Here is a 17430-nt window from a genome sequence, read left to right on the forward strand (position 1 = left end):
CCAACAGTGGCAGCTTAACGCTTGTCCTTTTATCTTCTGGAATTTTAAACACACATTCCAAAAATTAATCTAGTAAAAAGACTGAAAAAGATCAAATATGAAGCAAAAGTGTAATCCACAATTAAAGGAACACTGTAGGCACTTTAACAACGTCACCTTATTATTATAGTGCCTGCAGTCCTACTCACTGCTCCACCCATATTGATAATTAAGAATATAACTTCCTCATTAACAGGTCATGTCAAACTAACTTGATTGCATTCTACGAAGAAGTAAGTAGAAGTATAGATCAGGGTGTTGCAGTGGATGTGATCTATTTGGATTTTGCCAAGGCATTTGATCCAGTTCCACACAAAAGATTAGTGTTCAAACTCAAGGAAATCGGTCTCGATGAAAATGCTTGTTCTTGGGTAGAACATTGGCTTAAAAACAGAATACAAAGAGTTGTCGTTAATGGTAAATTTTCAAGCTGGACAGAGGTGGCAAGTGGTGTCCCTCAGGGGTCTGTTCTGGGACCCCTTCTATTTAACATTTTTATAAATGATCTTGAAGACAGCATTGAAAGTCATGTTTCAGTGTTTGCAGATGACACAAAACTTTGTAAAATAATACAATGTGAGCAAGATATTACTTTGCTGCAGAAGGATTTAGATAGACTGGAGGACTGGGCACTCAAATGGCAGATGAAATTTAATGTTGAAAAATGCAAAGTTATGCACTTCGGCGTAAAGAATACACAAGCAACGTATACCCTTAATGGAAGTGAATTAGGGATAACAACACACGAAAAGGACTTAGGAATTGTTATAGACAACAAACTATGCAACAATGTGCAATGTCAATCAGCAGTGGCCAAGGCCAGTAAGGTATTGTCATGCATGAAAAAGGGCATTCATTCTCGGGACGAGAATATAATTTTGCCTCTCTATAAATCACTGGTAAGACCACATATTGAATATGCTGTGCAATTTTGGGCACCTGTTCTAAAGAAGGATATCATGGCACTAGAAAAAGTGCAGAGGCGGGCTACAAAATTAATAAAAGGAATGGAACATATCAGCTATGAAGAAAGGTTAACAAATTTAAACCTATTTAGTTTAGAAAAACGTCGCCTGAGAGGGGATATGATAACATTATACAAATATATTCGGGGCCAATACAAACCATTGTGTGGAAATCTATTCACAAACCGGACTTTACATAGGACACGAGGCCATGCGTTTAGACTGGAAGAAAGAAGATTTCGTCTAAGGCAAAGGAAAGGTTTTTTTACTGTAAGAACAATCAGGATGTGGAATTCTCTGCCTGAAGAAGTGGTTTTATCAGAGTCCATACAGATGTTCAAACAGCTACTAGATGCATACTTGCAAAGACAGAATATTCAAGGATATAATCTTTCAATGTAGGGTAATAACTGCTTGATTCAAGGATAAATCTGACTGCCATTCTGGGGTCAAGAAGGAATTTTTTGTCCTAGCTTGTTGCAAAATTGTGCTTCAAACGGGGTTTTTTTTTTTTTTTGCCTTTTGGATCAACAGCAAAAAACAGGTGTGAGGAAGGCTGAACTTGATGGACGCAAGTCTCTTTTCAGCTATCTAACTATGTAACTATGTAACTATGTAATTAACAATCCAAATATTTGGATGGAATAAGCATGCATTCCATTTAATTTCATTATGGAAGCCTTTCCTGCCCCACAAAATCTCCTGACCTTTCGAAAACCAATGGCACATCTGCAGCTCAGTTGGACTAATGTGACTCTGTGTATCTATATTATGCCCTAGTGTTCAGAGTCTGTGACTGCATTGTGTGCCTGGGCCATTCAAATATTTGGATGGTTAATAAGAAGGAGAATGGTTCATTATCACATGAGCAGTTAAATCAGAGGGCTTGTCTCTTTGAAGACCTGATGCAAGAATTATATAATCATAGAACTACTTCCCTATCATCACCTGCTCTGGTGTTTTAGTTCCCTCTGGTTAAAATGATAAGGTTGCATTACAATTATTACTTTAGATAAATTTTTTAGAACAGAACACTTTCATATATCTTCCTCGTTGTTGCCTATCTTCTGTTCAATGAAATATACTGCTTCCTTTTTAAGTGTCACATATCTATCCCACAAGAGAGATGTTATAGACTCTGATTAAATATGATTTGTTGATAATGAACATTCTATCAATAGGCTCTTCTCCGTGATTTATGTTTATTCAATTGTGTTTGATTTTGCTGTTTGGGCGTTCGTAAAGGTGTTTGGGCTGTTCAATAAATGGATTTAGATGTATTTAATAAAATCTAGACTTTATATCACTACAGTAGAAATATTTCCCAATTTAATATAAAAAGAATATGCTAACCTTCTAGCCAAAAATGCAAAGACATGCAGCTGTTAGATGATTATGATTTGCGATAACCAATTGCTGTGTGTCATGCATTGAACAGAGAATCAAAGTTTCCAGTGAGTTGAGTATTCCTGAACTTACAGTTCCAGAACTAGACATTTTGTGCTATCGTATTTGCCTTCAACCTTCCTTAGTATTTGGCCAATGTTGCTTTTTGTTATTTTATTTTATTCTTGATTTTAAAAGGACACTATAGTCGCCAGAACAACTACAGCTTATTGAATTTGTTCTGGTGAGTAGAATCATTACCTTCAGGCTTTTTGCTGTAAACACTGTCTTTTCAGAGAAAATGCAGTGTTTACATTACAGCCTAGTGATAACTTCACTGGTCACTCCTTAGATGGCTGTTAGAGATCCTTCCTGGGTCATGGCTGCCTAAAATGCATCCAAACATTCGGTGTCTCCTCTCTCTGCATACAGACACTGAACTTTCCTCATATGGAATCATTGATTCAATTCATCTCTATGAGAAGATGCTGATTGGCCAGGGCTGTGTTTGAATCATGCTGGATCTGCCCCTGATCTGCCTCCTTGTCAGTCTCAGCCAATCCTATGGGGAAGCACTGTGATTTGATCAGGGTACCACTTCTGATGATGTCAGCAGACTGCTTGTTTTTCTGAATCTAACAGCATGCAGAGTCAAAGCTTCAGGTTTGAATACAGTAAGATTTTTACTATATTTATGGAGGCATGAGGGGACCAGGGGGCTAGAGGGTGGTTTTATCCCTATAGGGTCAGGAATACATGTTTGTGTTCCTGACCCTATAGTTATCCTTTCAGTTGGACACATTTCAGAGCACATTTCTAAGCAGTAATACCATGTTTCCATGCCTTAAATGGAAACTATCATAAAAGAATAACTTTGGTGTTATAAATTACTTAATAATATAGATTACTATGTGATGTTCTAATTACAATAGTCCTTTAGTTTAAAAAACATATATTTTTATGCCCTTCTCCAGTTTCTATTGATAACATCACTAAAGGAAAACCCATCAGTCAGCAATGGTCACTAAGCCTCCTCCGCACTGTATACATCAGCCTGCTACTAGTGTTCCAATAAGTTAGCCAGGCTGATTGCTCTTTGTAGAATAATCAGGGACCGCAGCAACTCACATTGGAGGGAGGAGAAATAATCAGCAAAAACCTCAATGTATTTTAAACCAAATGGTTACAGCCATTGCAAATTTGCCAAATAGTATTTAATATTTGTTTAATATTTGTTACAAAATATCAAAGTTCTATTTTCATACTAGTTCCCTTTAAACTGTGAAGTTTCCTTTCCCTTTAATATATGGATTTCCTATGTTTTAAATTCTAAAAGTGCAGAGACAATTAATGAATTTAGTAATACAGTTAATATTCTAGAATTCTCAGTCATCTGAGGGGCCTGTATAAGGCAATGTTTGTGATGTTGGAAACAAATATTCATCTACGAAAAAAAAAAAAATAGATTGAACAATTATGGGAAAAATGTTTATCTATCAAAACTAGACTACTGGTATCTTCTCAAGTTGGACCATTTACCTTCACCTTGCACCTGAGTAGAGGATGCAGTGTTTCATCCTTGCTCTCTGGCAGGATAAGATATAAGGCTACTGAAAAATAAGCATGTCACAATGCATTATACAAGTTCTAGATTTCAAACGGGCCGTGAGCGGGAGCTGCAGGCTTTTCTGAAGCCTGTGAAAAACCAACTAGAGAAACCAAGTTCCAGGCTATGTTACAAACCACTGATGTTCTTCAGAGACGACAGTTTAACGTAATATAAAGCTACTCAATTCACCTGTTTATTTTCCCCTGACAAAACAGATATTTTTATTAGTACTAAGAGCTGACACATGGGTAAATTCACCCTGTAGCAGATAAACAGAAATAATCCTTTTCGGCATGAAAAGGTCAGGGAATATACAGAAAGCGCTGATTATTTCACTCACATATTCACAACATAATTCTGCTCAGCACGTTCTGTCCCTCTTTAGGTTTTATTACCATTTTTATTGACTTGGGTCGCCCCTCGTTGCATAATTCATTGTACACAAATCCTTCAACTTGTCAAAAATGACGAATGGGATGAGCTGGAGTTCGTGCAACATGGAAGTCATGTGAAAATATTGTCTTTGCTATTCTTGAACCGAACAGTTATTGTTCTGACAATATATATCACATCAGCAGAGATGGGCACTCTCTGTCACTTTAACAAGTGTAGACTAGGACTCCCAGTATGCGAAGGCAGCCAATGGTTATGGAAGTCTATGGAGGTTGAGGATAAATGATTGGACAAGTTTCTTCATTGTACATTGGCATTAATAAATAGATGAGAAATGGCAAGCCTCTCTTGAAGTCTTAGAAACAGTTAGTATCTGGAGATTGTCAAAGCACACAAGGATGGTTCCAATGGGCGTGAACACAATTGCGCACTCCTTGTGCGCTGCACACCTTAGTACCAACAAACATATTCTTCTAGTGTGGTGGTTTTGAATATCAGATAGTGGCTTCAGAGAGAATGTGGTTTAATTATATCACCGCTCTAGACATAATTAATCTTCCTCGCACTCTTAAGTAGCAAGATAAAATGTACAGCAATGCCCTGCTTTTTACATGAGATGATATCTACTTAGAACATATAAATGATGTAAGGTATGTTAGTGAAAAGGACTATAATTTTCAGGCCAAAATACACCTATTTGAGGTTGGCGGGGAGAGACCTATGGGAAGATAGCAAAGATAGGAAAAGGAACACAGCGTAAGGCTAGATGGAGTAAGAAAATTCATGAACTACGCAGGGGACAATATTCGGTCTTATTAAAAGCACACAGGAGAATGCAACTGATTGGAAGAGGGTAGCAAAGAAAAGTTGCAAAGGGATAGGAAGAAAAGGGGGGGACCATAAAAGGGTCAGCTGAGGCAAGGAAAATGGACATAGAGAAGATAGATAGACAGGAAGAGGAGGAGAAATGAAAACAGACAGATGATCCACAAAAATGACAAAAGAATAGAGAGAAAGTGCAAACTTGAGAGGATGAAACAAAAAGCATAAGGTAAAGTATTTATACTGATAGTAACTAACAACCATGCAGAATACTGAGCTGAGAAAAGACCCTTATAAATGGTACTAAAAAATAACTATTGTGCAATTGAGAAGTTCATCTTTTGTATATTAATGGTACCTTTGTTGCAGCATTCTAAGACTGCATATTTTTATTATAACTGTTAGCGATTAAGTCAGACATATTCCCCAATGCTGTATAACAGGTGAATTAACACACAAATAGTTGGAACAAAACAAGTTGGATGTACAGAAGCAGAAAGTGGTAAAGGCTCTGCACAAACAAGCTTTCAGTTTAGTTTCTCTGCACAAATAGCTAGTGTAATGTGTTCTGTGTGTATAACACATTTTTTAATTTTAATAGTACATCATGATGTTAGTCTCATATAGCAACACTCCATTTTCGGGCTTGATTTCATTTCTTTGAATTAGCATTAGAAATTATTACATTTTGAGGACAAAGTCTTAAATTAGAGGGGCAAAGGTTTAAAAATAATACCAGGAAGTATTACTTTACTGAGAGGGTAGTGGATGCATGGAATGGCCTTCCAGCTGAAGTGGTAGAGGTTAACACAGTAAAGGAGTTTAAGCATGCGTGGGATAGGCATAAGGCTATCCTATCTATAAGATAAGGCCAGGGACTAATGAAAGTATTTCGAAAATTGGGCAGACTAGATGGGCAGAATGGTTCTTATCTGCCGTCACATTCTATGTTTCTATGTTTCTATGTTATTTTAAAAAAAAAAAAAACTTTTCAAATGATTTTATCTATAGAAGTCACCATTAAAGTCTACGAGAATTTTTATAAGTAAATAATTTAAAAAGTTTTTTTTTTCTAAGAGACTGGAATAATTTCTGATGTGGATTCAAATGAATTAAATCATGACAAGGTAGAGTGAGATTTAGGCCACACGCGAAACATACATTTTAGCCAGCAAGAGATTGACAGATGGTGCATCAGGAAGCAGATCTGGAGACCCACTAAAACCCTTCATATTCATAAATTGAAATCAATTATTCTTGTTTTTATGATTAATGAAAAACAAATCCAATCTTCTTTTGTGACAGGTAATTTCAGAGTCAATGAAATCTTGTTTTTTATGTTTTTTATGAAATGCAACATTTCACTAATTGTCATGCACGTCTCTATAATTAACAAGGCATATATATACCCAAGAATGAAGCTCATTACAGTCTATAGGACTAAGACAGGTTTGACCAAGCTGCCCTGAACACTGTTAGATTCTGTTATTTAGCGCAAAGAACTCTCATTGCAAAAAAAAAAACCAAACATCAGCTTCCGTGGAGCAACGCAGCAGGCTGTCAGAGCGTGTGTACCTATCACACTGATTGCTAGGCAGAATCAGGATAAATGACAGTGCTATTCCACATTTGTTTCATAATACAGAGTAAAATTCCCATTATGAAAGTATGGAGAATAATAAAAATCATTAAAGCGTTACTCCAACTAAAAATCATGTATTAATAAAATCCTGTTTTTGGTAAGAGTAACCTTTGCTGGCCTTGTTCCTCCCCTCTTAAAGAAAATAAACAAACATTTGCCTGTTTGATGCCACCCTTTTTTACTGCATGGGGAGTGACATCCCAGGGTGGGGGTACTGTGCCGCCACTGGTCATCAATTGCCAGCATGCAATATATTTAAATAATAAAACGCCTGCTCTGCACACGTATTTATCAGCGAGGAACATCTGATTTTGTTTTATAAGCACTTATGAGGCTTATTATAATTGTAGGATCTTCCCAAGTCTAAAACAGCAATCCATTAAGGTTGACTCTGCCTTGGTGATGTCTCAATCTCTCATATTGTGGACACTTGCCTGGAATGTCGGCTCAGAACAGACTGCCCCATTGGATAAACTAATAGTATATGTTCTCGTTGTATTTACACATGTGAGATAAAACTCATTTGAAATCTCTTGAGTGGGCGATTACCCATAGGACAAGTAATTAAGCTTTTGCCTGTTTGCAGTGAATGCCTCTTACACTTTGTTTGTCATGTAGCCTGAGGACCAAAACAGCCTACAAGCCAGCAACAAGCGCTTAAATGAGGCATTCCATCATTTCTATAATATATTCATTTCTGTTTAAGCTAAGTGATGTATTCAAGCTTTTAATTAAGTAGCCGCACTTAATGTTACAGGTCATTTGAGATTGCTTCTATGTTTAAATAATGGGGAAATATTGTGCATTATTTCTAAGTAAGGCTCGACAAATATTTGAGGACAATATAAACCAAGCAGACATACACAAGGAAAACTGTCATTAATTGTTTCCATCTTTTAAAATAATAAAAAAAAATGACGTGTTCTAATCTCTGTGTGCATAATTCTAGAATGCACACGTATAAGTAAATGTATCGCCTGGATTATAGTTGGTCCATTGGAGCTGACATCTTTAAGTCACTTTGGTCAAAAGGACTGCTTATCTGACCCAAGACCATGCAAGAAATAAATCATCCAGAATCACATGGAAGTGCCAAGCTTCTCAAAAATGTACTCAAGGATGGTTTAAGCCTGTCAAATTTAACATTTTCTTGATATATAACAAGTATTTCTGACCAAAGAAACATTAAAGATGGCTGCTCTCTAACAGCAAAGGTTATTAGATGCACTGAAAAGTAAGCTATACATATGCATTAAAGCAATATAAACAAAGAGGTTATAACACGTGCAATGTTTTGTTTTCAATAATAACAAGATTAGGACAGTTTTTCTATAAAGCAGATGTCCATATAGATTATCATCTATATGTGTTCTAAGTAACTTCTACGTATTTGGTCGATACAGCATTTTAGTATTTTGCTTATTTCTTGTGGTATCTCACATTATAGACCTTCAGCCTATAATGTTTGCTAAAATTGGTTTTGATAAGCAAAATACATGCAAGTAAATGTAGCCATACTGGTGGTGGTGGTGGTGGTGATGGTAAAATGATATGGGGAATGTTTTCGTGGCACACATTTGACACCATAATAACAGCTAAGCATTGTTTGATACAAGTTGTTTCACTGGTCACGCCCCCTTGGAAGGTCCATCCCTCTTTCTAATTCCAGTTGGAGACAATCTTGGGAGGTATGCTAAATAAACGGAATGCTTTTATAATACACTTGAATATAGGGAGGGCTTGTAGTACGAATATGTGGCGGAAAGGTCTGCAGGAACTGTGACGTTCTTGATTGCTGATCAAAATCCCTAAGGAATGTTTCCAGTTTCTTGTTAAATCCCTGGTATAAAAAAAGCGTTAAAAGAGGATCAAACTTGGTACTAAATAGATCTAGTTAATTAAGTGGCCATCGATTGTTCTTATGAGTCAAAAGTAAAAATATTGCTATACTTATCTTTTCCTAGACACCTTACATTTGATGGCGCTTTTGAATATGGGCATGCTTCAAGATAATTGCAATGAGTTACACTGCTTTAATAAAAAAAAAAAAAAAACACTCTCATTCTTATAAAAGAGCTAAATATGACATTATCAATTATTAAATGTCTGATTTCAGCTGTGGTTCTGTTTTTAGTTTTCTCAATCTGATTTTGTTACCTTGTGGTCACGCTAATAAGGGTGGCGTGCACTAACTAGCCGCATTTGAATACATAATCTAAATAATGAACTGTTGTGCGGAACAAATAGTTGCAGTAATGATTATTCGGTATCGTTTTCCTTATATGTATGTGTTATCTGCCTAAATACATATTGGATATAATTAATGTACCCTGACAAATACCGAAGAAAAATGCAAACAGAACATATTGCTTGCAAACAATAGCGTGTTAAAAGAAATTGTTTGTTCAAAAATTACAATACGGAGAGACATAAACTATTAGTACAAGCTGCAGTCGCCTGGGTGCTAATAAACACGTAATGGGCAGGTTAAGGTGGTAGATCACATTAATGTTAGGAGCAAGGGACTATTTTGCATTATTCTCATAAATGACATGTATAAAAATGTCTTTATGATTTATTCAGCCAGTAAAAAAAAAAAAGCAGGACTGCTCCTTTAAACACAGTGGGTCTTATTAGGTTTCCTTCATTTGTAAACAAATGTCTCTTATTGTGTATATGTATGCATAGATACGAGGCAGTAAATCTATTTAGTGCACATGGTATATATGCGGGAAATGTGGGGAAAAGAGTCTGTAAGGAAAAAAGGTCACATTGAAGGAGCCTTGTTTGACCACATTCCGTCTCTGTGATGCTTGTTTTACTCAATTTATGATTACATTATTTACATGCAGCACCAGCAGTCCTAATACAGCTGCTTCTGCTCAATCTGCTCTCACCCCCTGTGATGAAAGTACCAGAATCCAGTAGGAAACAACAATTACTTCACTTTTATTCACCTGGTTTCATGTTTTCTATAGCAAATTGAGCTGAGGACAAGTATGCCCTTGATGAGCCTATTGAATGTATTAACGAGCGTGTCCCCCAGCAGTAGGCCTGTTGGTCAATACAGCTGTGCATGTCAACATGAACGGGTTTCTGTGTGTGCATTGAAGTGTGAGTGTGCTTTTTTGCGTGTGTTTTGTCAGTGCAAATGCATGTGATTCAGTCTGTGCTGTTATCTTTTATTCTTATGTTATGCTGTGATTTGACTTTCTGGGTACCATCACTTAGCGGTGTGCTGGTTGAAGTATGCACAAACTTGCACTGTGGTACTTTTCCCTTAGCATTAATATTGTAAACAGAAAACTTGATAAAGTACGAATTGTAAAAAAAAACAAAAAACCCTAGGAAGTGAAAGCCCATCTTTAACCCCTTAAGGACACATGACATGTGTGACATGGCATGATTCCCTTTTATTCCAAAAGTTTGGTCCTTAAGGGGTTAAAGGACAACTATCATCACATGTTCACTTTTCGTTCATGATTTTTTTTTTGTAAGTGATGTATATTGGTCACTTTTGTTTTTATCGAGCTGAGCAGCCATGTTGGGTCAGATTATACTGATATCTGACCACCTGTTGCTCAAGCTAACTAGCAATCACAGCGGCAGGCAAGTTAGGTAGAACAGCAGGTGGTCAAATAACATTAAGTCTAACCTAAAATGGCTGCTCAGCCAGATAACCAAAAAAAAAAAAAAAATCAATATACATCATTTACAAAAATCATTGTTTCTTTAAACATAATAATCTTTTAATATTCAAGAAGTAGAAATGTGATTATATTTGTACTTTAATAGGGTCCATAAAGATTGTGTACATAATTAGATTATAAATATAACGTTATTTTGACATAATGTGCTAAGCACTTTTCATCCAAAAAAGTGGAGCTTAACTAATGGCATTGAATAACTGCTGATGATTTTAGCAGAACACTAATTAATATATGTACATTCAGGGTATTTGTTCCTGCTGTGGCACACAGCTTAATGGCTGTATATTAGCATATTCAGTATCCAGAGCTTTTCTGTTATAACGCTCCAAGTAAAGTTTTAGGCAGGGTAGAGCTACTGAGATCTACTGTAAGATAATTTTATATACCGTATATACTCGAGTATAAGCCGACCCGAATATAAGCCGAGGCCCCTAATTTTACCCCAAAAAACTGGGAAACTTATTGACTCAAGTATAAGACTAGGGTGGGAAATGCAGCAGCTACTGGTAAATTTCTAAATAAAATTAGATCCTAAAAAATTATATTAATTGAATATTTATTTACAGTGTGTGTATATAATGAATGCAGTGTGTAATGCAGTGTGTGTATGAATGCAGTGTGTGTATGAATGCAGTGTGTGTGTGTATGAATTCAGTGTGTGTATGAGTGCAGTGTGTGTGTATGAGTGCAGTGTGTGTGTATGAATGCAGTGTGTGTATGAGTGAATTGTGTGTATGAGTGCAGCGTGTGTGTATGAGTGCAGTGTGTGTATGAATGCAGTGTGTGTATGAGTGCAGCGTGTGTATATGAGTGCAGCGTGTGTGTATGAGTGCAGCGTGTGTGTATGAGTGCAGTGTGTGTGTATGAGTGCAGTGTGTGTATGAGTGCAGTATGTGTGTGTATATGAGTGCAGTGTGTGTATGAGTGCAGTGTGTGTATGAATGCAGTGTGTGTGTATGAATGCAGTGTGTGTATGAGTGCAGTGTGTGTATGAGTGCAGTGTGTGTATGAGTGCAGTGTGTGTATGAATGCGGTGTGTGTATGAGTGCAGTGTGTGTGTATGAATGAAGTGTGTGTATGAGTGCTGTGTGTGTATGAATGCAGTGTGTGTGTGTGTGTGTTGCAGAGCCTTGGTGGGGGGTGGGCAATTTTATTATTATTTTTTTAAAATTATTTTAATAATTTTTTTAAATTATTATTTTCTATTATTATTTTTTATTTTATTTAATTATTATTTTTTTATTTTATTTTATTATTATTATTTTTTTCCTTCCCCCCTCCCTGCTTGCTAGCTGGCCAGTGGATGGGCACTGTGTAGGAGGGGGCTGGCAGGGAGCTCTTACTTACCTCTCCTGCAGCTCCTGTCAGCTCCCTCCTCCTCCGCGCCGGTCCGTTCAGCACCTCTGTCAGCTCACACTGTAAGTTTTGCGAGAGACGCACTATGACCCCGCGGCTCACGCGAGATTTACACTGGGAGCTGACAGAGGTGCTGAACGGACCGGCGCGGAGGAGAAGGGAGCTGACAGAAGCTGCAGGAGAGGTAAGTAAACTCTCTGCAGCCCCCACAGCCCCCTGTCTGTATTATGGCAATGTTAATTGCCATAATACAGACAATTGACTCGAGTATAAGCCGAGTTGGGGTTTTTCAGCAGAAAAAATGTGCTGAAAAACTCGGCTTATACTCGAGTATATACGGTATATCCTTTCCCAGGCTCTGCTAGAGCAGTGACTGAGGGCAAAAGGTTGCTTTATCTGGTGGGATCGGCTAGTGCTCTCAGGGGGCTCGCAAGGTAGCAGATATTGATATCGACTCCTTCTATTCAACCACAAATGGGATCCTGGGACTGCAGAATTAAAAGGGTTCAGATCCTGAAACGCAGTGACCTTGTTATAGTTAAGATCATACAGAAAGGTTGTACGGAGCAATAAAAGCTTGGATACAAACGGTAGGTTACATTAAGCAATAGCAACAATTATAAAGAAAGGTTAAATTAATCAATAGTCATTATTGGTAGCAGGATGTGATGGCAGGAGTTATATGGAGAGGTTATATGGAGTAATCGGAGGAGTTATAGGGAGAGCTTATATAGAGTAATAGGAGTTATAGGGAGAGGTTATATGGAGTAATAGGAGGAGTTATAGGGAGAGGTTATATGGAGTAATAGGAGGAGTTATAAGGAGAGGTTATATGGAGTAATAGGAGGAGTTATAAGGAGAGGTTATATGGAGTAATAGGAGGAGTTATAAGGAGAGGTTATATGGAGTAATAGGAGGAGTTATAGGGAGAGGTTATATGGAGTAATAGGAGGAGTTATAGGGAGAGCTTATATAGAGTAATTGGAGTTATAGGGAGAGGTTATATGGAGTAATAGGAGGAGTTATAGGGAGAGGTTATATGGAGTAATAGGAGGAGTTATAGGGAGAGGTTATATGGAGTAATAGGAGGAGTTATAAGGAGAGGTTATATGGAGTAAAAGGAGGAGTTATAAGGAGAGGTTATATGGAGTAATAGGAGGAGTTATAGGGAGAGGTTATATGGAGTAATAGGAGGAGTTATAGGGAGAGGCTATATAGAGTAATAGGAGGAGTTATAGGGAGAGGCTATATAGAGTAATAGGAGGAGTTATAGGGAGAGGCTATATAGAGTAATAGGAGGAGTTATAGGGAGAGGCTATATAGAGTAATAGGAGGAGTTATAGGGAGAGGTTATATGGAGTAATAGGAGGAGTTATAGAGAGAGGTTATATAGAGTAATAGGAGGAGTTATAGGGAGAGGCTATATAGAGTAATAGGAGGAGTTATAGGGAGAGGTTATATGGAGTAATAGGAGGAGTTATAGAGAGAGGTTATATGGAGTAATAGGAGGAGTTATAGGGAGAGGTTATATGGAGTAATAGGAGGCGTTATAGGGAGAGGTTATATGGAGTAATAGGAGGCGTTATAGGGAGAGGTTATATGGAGTAATAGGAGGAGTTATAGGGAGAGGTTATATGGAGTAATAGGAGGCGTTATAGGGAGAGGTTATATGGAGTAATAGGAGGAGTTATAGAGAGAGGTTATATGGAGTAATAGGAGGAGTTATAGGGAGAGGTTATATGGAGTAATAGGAGGTGTTATAGGGAGAGGTTATATGGAGTAATAGGAGGAGTAATAGGGAGAGGTTATATGGAGTAATAGGAGGAGTTATAGGGAGAGGTTATATGGAGTAATAGGAGGCGTTATAGGGAGAGGTTATATGGAGTAATAGGAGGAGTTATAGGGAGAGGTTATATGGGGTAATAGGAGGAGTTATAGGGAGAGGTTATATGAAGTAATAGGAGGAGTTATAAGGAGAGGTTATATGGAGTAATAGGAGGAGTTATAGAGAGAGGTTATATGGAGTAATAGGAGGAGTTATAGGGAGAGGTTATATGGAGTAATAGGAAGAGTTATAGAGAGAGGTTATATGGAGTAATAGGAGGAGTTATAAGGAGAGGTTATATGGAGTAATAGGATGAGTTATAGGGAGAGGTTATATGGAGTAATAGGAGGAGTTATAGGGAGAGGTTATATGGAGTAATAGGAGGAGTTATAGGGAGAGGTTATATGGAGTAATAGGAGGAGTTATAGGGAGAGGCTATATGGAGTAATAGGAGGAGTTATAAGGAGAGGTTATATGGAGTAATATGAGGAGTTATAGGGAGAGGTTATATGAAGTAATAGGAGGAGTTATAGTGAGAGGTTATATGGAGTAATAGGAGGAGTTATAGGGAGAGGTTATATGGAGTAATAGGAGGAGTTATAGGGAGAGGTTATATGGAGTAATAGGAGGAGTTATAAGGAGAGGTTATATGGAGTAATATGAGGAGTTATAGGGAGAGGTTATATGGAGTAATAGGAGGAGTTATAGAGAGAGGTTATATGGAGTAATAGGAGGAGTTATAGGGAGAGGTTATATGGAGTAATAGGAGGAGTTATACAAAAAGAGATATTATAAAAAGTAATAGAAAGTGCCACAACAATGATAATATGAGGAATTAAATGGTATTTGCAGTACATTGAAGACATTTCCTGAACAGGAAAACAAAGGAATAATTTTCAAAGTAAAAAACACAAGATGAAAAAGAGTTATTTATATTTTGCTTAGAGCTCCTATCAGCTCCTGGGATAAATGATTCATGGCACATTCATCTATTTCTTTCATCCATCCTTCAGACTCAGCTACCTTTGGGTATGTAATCACATTTCACGCCTTCCAAATGGAACCAGGCACTGAGGGAACAGATATATATTTACTGAATATTGTGGAGAATGTTTACTTGGGATTTAATATGCTTCAGTACCCCATTTCACCCCTCGGCAATATATTTTTAGCCAGTCGGAAGGAAATAGGTTAATTAGGGATTTACCAATTCTTTCTTACATCTTCCAATCTGAGAATAAATAGCCCCATTTAACAGTTACATGTTCACAGAGTTCCGTCGTTCCTGGTGCATGATATGACCCTCTTAATTCCAACGCTTGCAGAACACAGCTACATAAAATGTCCAATTATAGCAATAATCAGCAAGCACACTGCTATTCGGGTGAGCAACAGCAAATAGCTGACCAGTTTAATAAAACATTCAAAATTATTATTTTCATTCATTATCTAATGCGAAAGAAGAAGGTCAGCGAGGACTCACGCTATTCTATTTACTGCTATCAGCAGGTAAATTGCAGAAATACTAAAATAGGACAGTGAGAGAAACTGTTTCAAATACTTAATCAAAAGAAAAGCACACAGGTAGATGGCAGTAAATCATTTCTTTGAGAGCTGGATAGGGCTATTCATGGGAACTTCAATGACAAACTCTTTTAGTGCCAGGCAAAGAGACATACATGATCTAGAATCAGGGGTAGGCAACCTCCGGCACTCCAGATGTTGTGGACTACATCCCCCATGATGCTCTTACACCCATAATGCTGGCTAAGCATCATGGGAGGTGTAGTCCAAACCATCTGCAGTGCCGAAGGTTGCCTATGCCTGAATTTCTAGATGGTTAACCATTTCAGGTATAAAAGAAAATTGGGTGAGCACCTCAGTGCTACAGTAACAGATTTACAATAGCACTGAAGAGGTTAAACATTGCATTTGAATGAGCCAACATGGAAATAGTTTAATATAGACATACTGTACATGGTAATAATTTTTTTTTTTAAGCCTGATTTTTTTTTTAAACAAAAGCACATTCTAATTTCAATTAAGCATCAACGAAACATTAAAAAAAAAAAAAAAAAATCTGTTTTGAGTTTTTTTTTCCCAATATGCCAGTTATAGGACAAGGATTCTAAACATGAAAATAAACCAAAATTAGGAACAGTACCAGCTTAGGTTTTTGAGTGGTTTTCTCAGATTTGTAGGCATGCTAGATCAGTTTACAGCACAAGAGGTTTAATTAAGATCACAAATAAATTCACCTCAATCAGTTCATGCTTCTCTTCCCAACAATGTATGTAAAGTAACCGTCATTGTGAATGTATGCCTCACTAATTGATTTCATTGCTCAATTTCTTTTCGTTCTAGTTAGCTGAGATTACATCAATCAATTCTAAAAACTAAATATGCCATTTGATAAGCAGGGGGAATTGGAACATCTCATAGGGTATTTCTTCTGTATATTTATCCACAATAATTTTTTACTTAAAAAGAAACAAGACTATCTATCTATCTATCTATCTATCTATCTATCTATCTATCTATCTATCTATCTATCTATCTATCTATCTATCTATCTATCACATTATTAATACATACAGCCATACAATACACACATAGAGAACAGCTAACAGAGCAAGTGAAGTAGGACTATGTAGTGTTTGGAGTTTAGTGAGTTAATATTTACATAGCTGAGTGTATAGCAGTGGGAAATGTCACAAAGGTGAGCTAAAGGCCTTACCTGTGAGATAGATGGGGCCACATGTCTATGTGCCGTCCGGCATGGGGGTTATCCTCCAGCTAAGTCTGTATCAGGAATGTACAGAGAACACGGGACAGAATCACATCAAACCACTCTCTCTGCTAGCTGCTAAATTCAATCCTCAGCTACACCACCAAAGCCACTCCTATCTACACACAGATGAGTCAGAGAAGATGTAAGGCAGAGAGGCACATTGATTTAACCCCTTATTAACCATACAGACTAGAAATACAGTAAAGGTTCAGTTAGGGAGTCTGCATACCTCCCCTGATCTGGCAATTGGATGCATACAGTATAATATTGTCCTGAGTGGTTGTAACATACATTCATTTGCACTAGCTGTGATAAGATGATGTATAGTCATTCCCTCCTCAGAGACTGTCTGAGCAGCAAAATCACTTCATCTGAATTAAGACTGATGATCTGAGACATATATGTTGCCCCTGCCCTGTTACAGTTGATTGTGTTTTTTTGCAGTGTCCACACTAGACTTCGAACTACAATAGATACAATGATTACATATATTTGAATCTATCAGGAATCAGAATGCAATCTATGCGTGTCCAGTACTTCTCATTTAGAACTAGTGGATTGGTGGATCGTGGCGATAGCCACACATACGCCACATGTCCGAAACATCTGATTGGACAGAGGAGGGACTGCAGTGAGGAGTTTGTAGGTACTAGAATGCAGGTAATGTTCATTGTGATTTTAAATTATTTATTTTTAAGGGGGGCCATAAATCTAGATGGATAATGGAATACGATGAAATAAAGATATGTTTTTTTTTTTTTTAGTTTTTTTTTATCAGTCTGTTCCTTTAATGGGATGATTTTTTTTGATTGTCAATTTTCGAGTGAGTTTGACTGGCTTCCAGTAAATGCAACTCCCAGCAAATCCCAGTAAAATACCTTGTCTCACTGCT

The 17430-nt window shown here is 37.2% G+C and overlaps 1 protein-coding gene across 1 annotated transcript in view; it reads right to left on the reverse strand.

Moving 5' to 3' along the window:
• The window catches only part of SPHKAP (SPHK1 interactor, AKAP domain containing), a 240776-nt gene extending 224167 nt beyond the window's left edge, over positions 1-16609 (reverse strand). Inside the window, exon 1 of the mRNA XM_063442305.1 lies at positions 16485-16609. Within this exon, the coding sequence (XP_063298375.1) occupies positions 16485-16507 (23 nt within the window). The 5' untranslated portion in view covers positions 16508-16609. The remainder of the gene's footprint in view (positions 1-16484) is intronic.
• Between the last annotated feature and the right edge of the window lie 821 nt (positions 16610-17430).

This window comes from Pelobates fuscus, chromosome 2 (assembly GCF_036172605.1).
Source record: "Pelobates fuscus isolate aPelFus1 chromosome 2, aPelFus1.pri, whole genome shotgun sequence".
Lineage (NCBI taxonomy): Eukaryota > Metazoa > Chordata > Amphibia > Anura > Pelobatidae > Pelobates > Pelobates fuscus.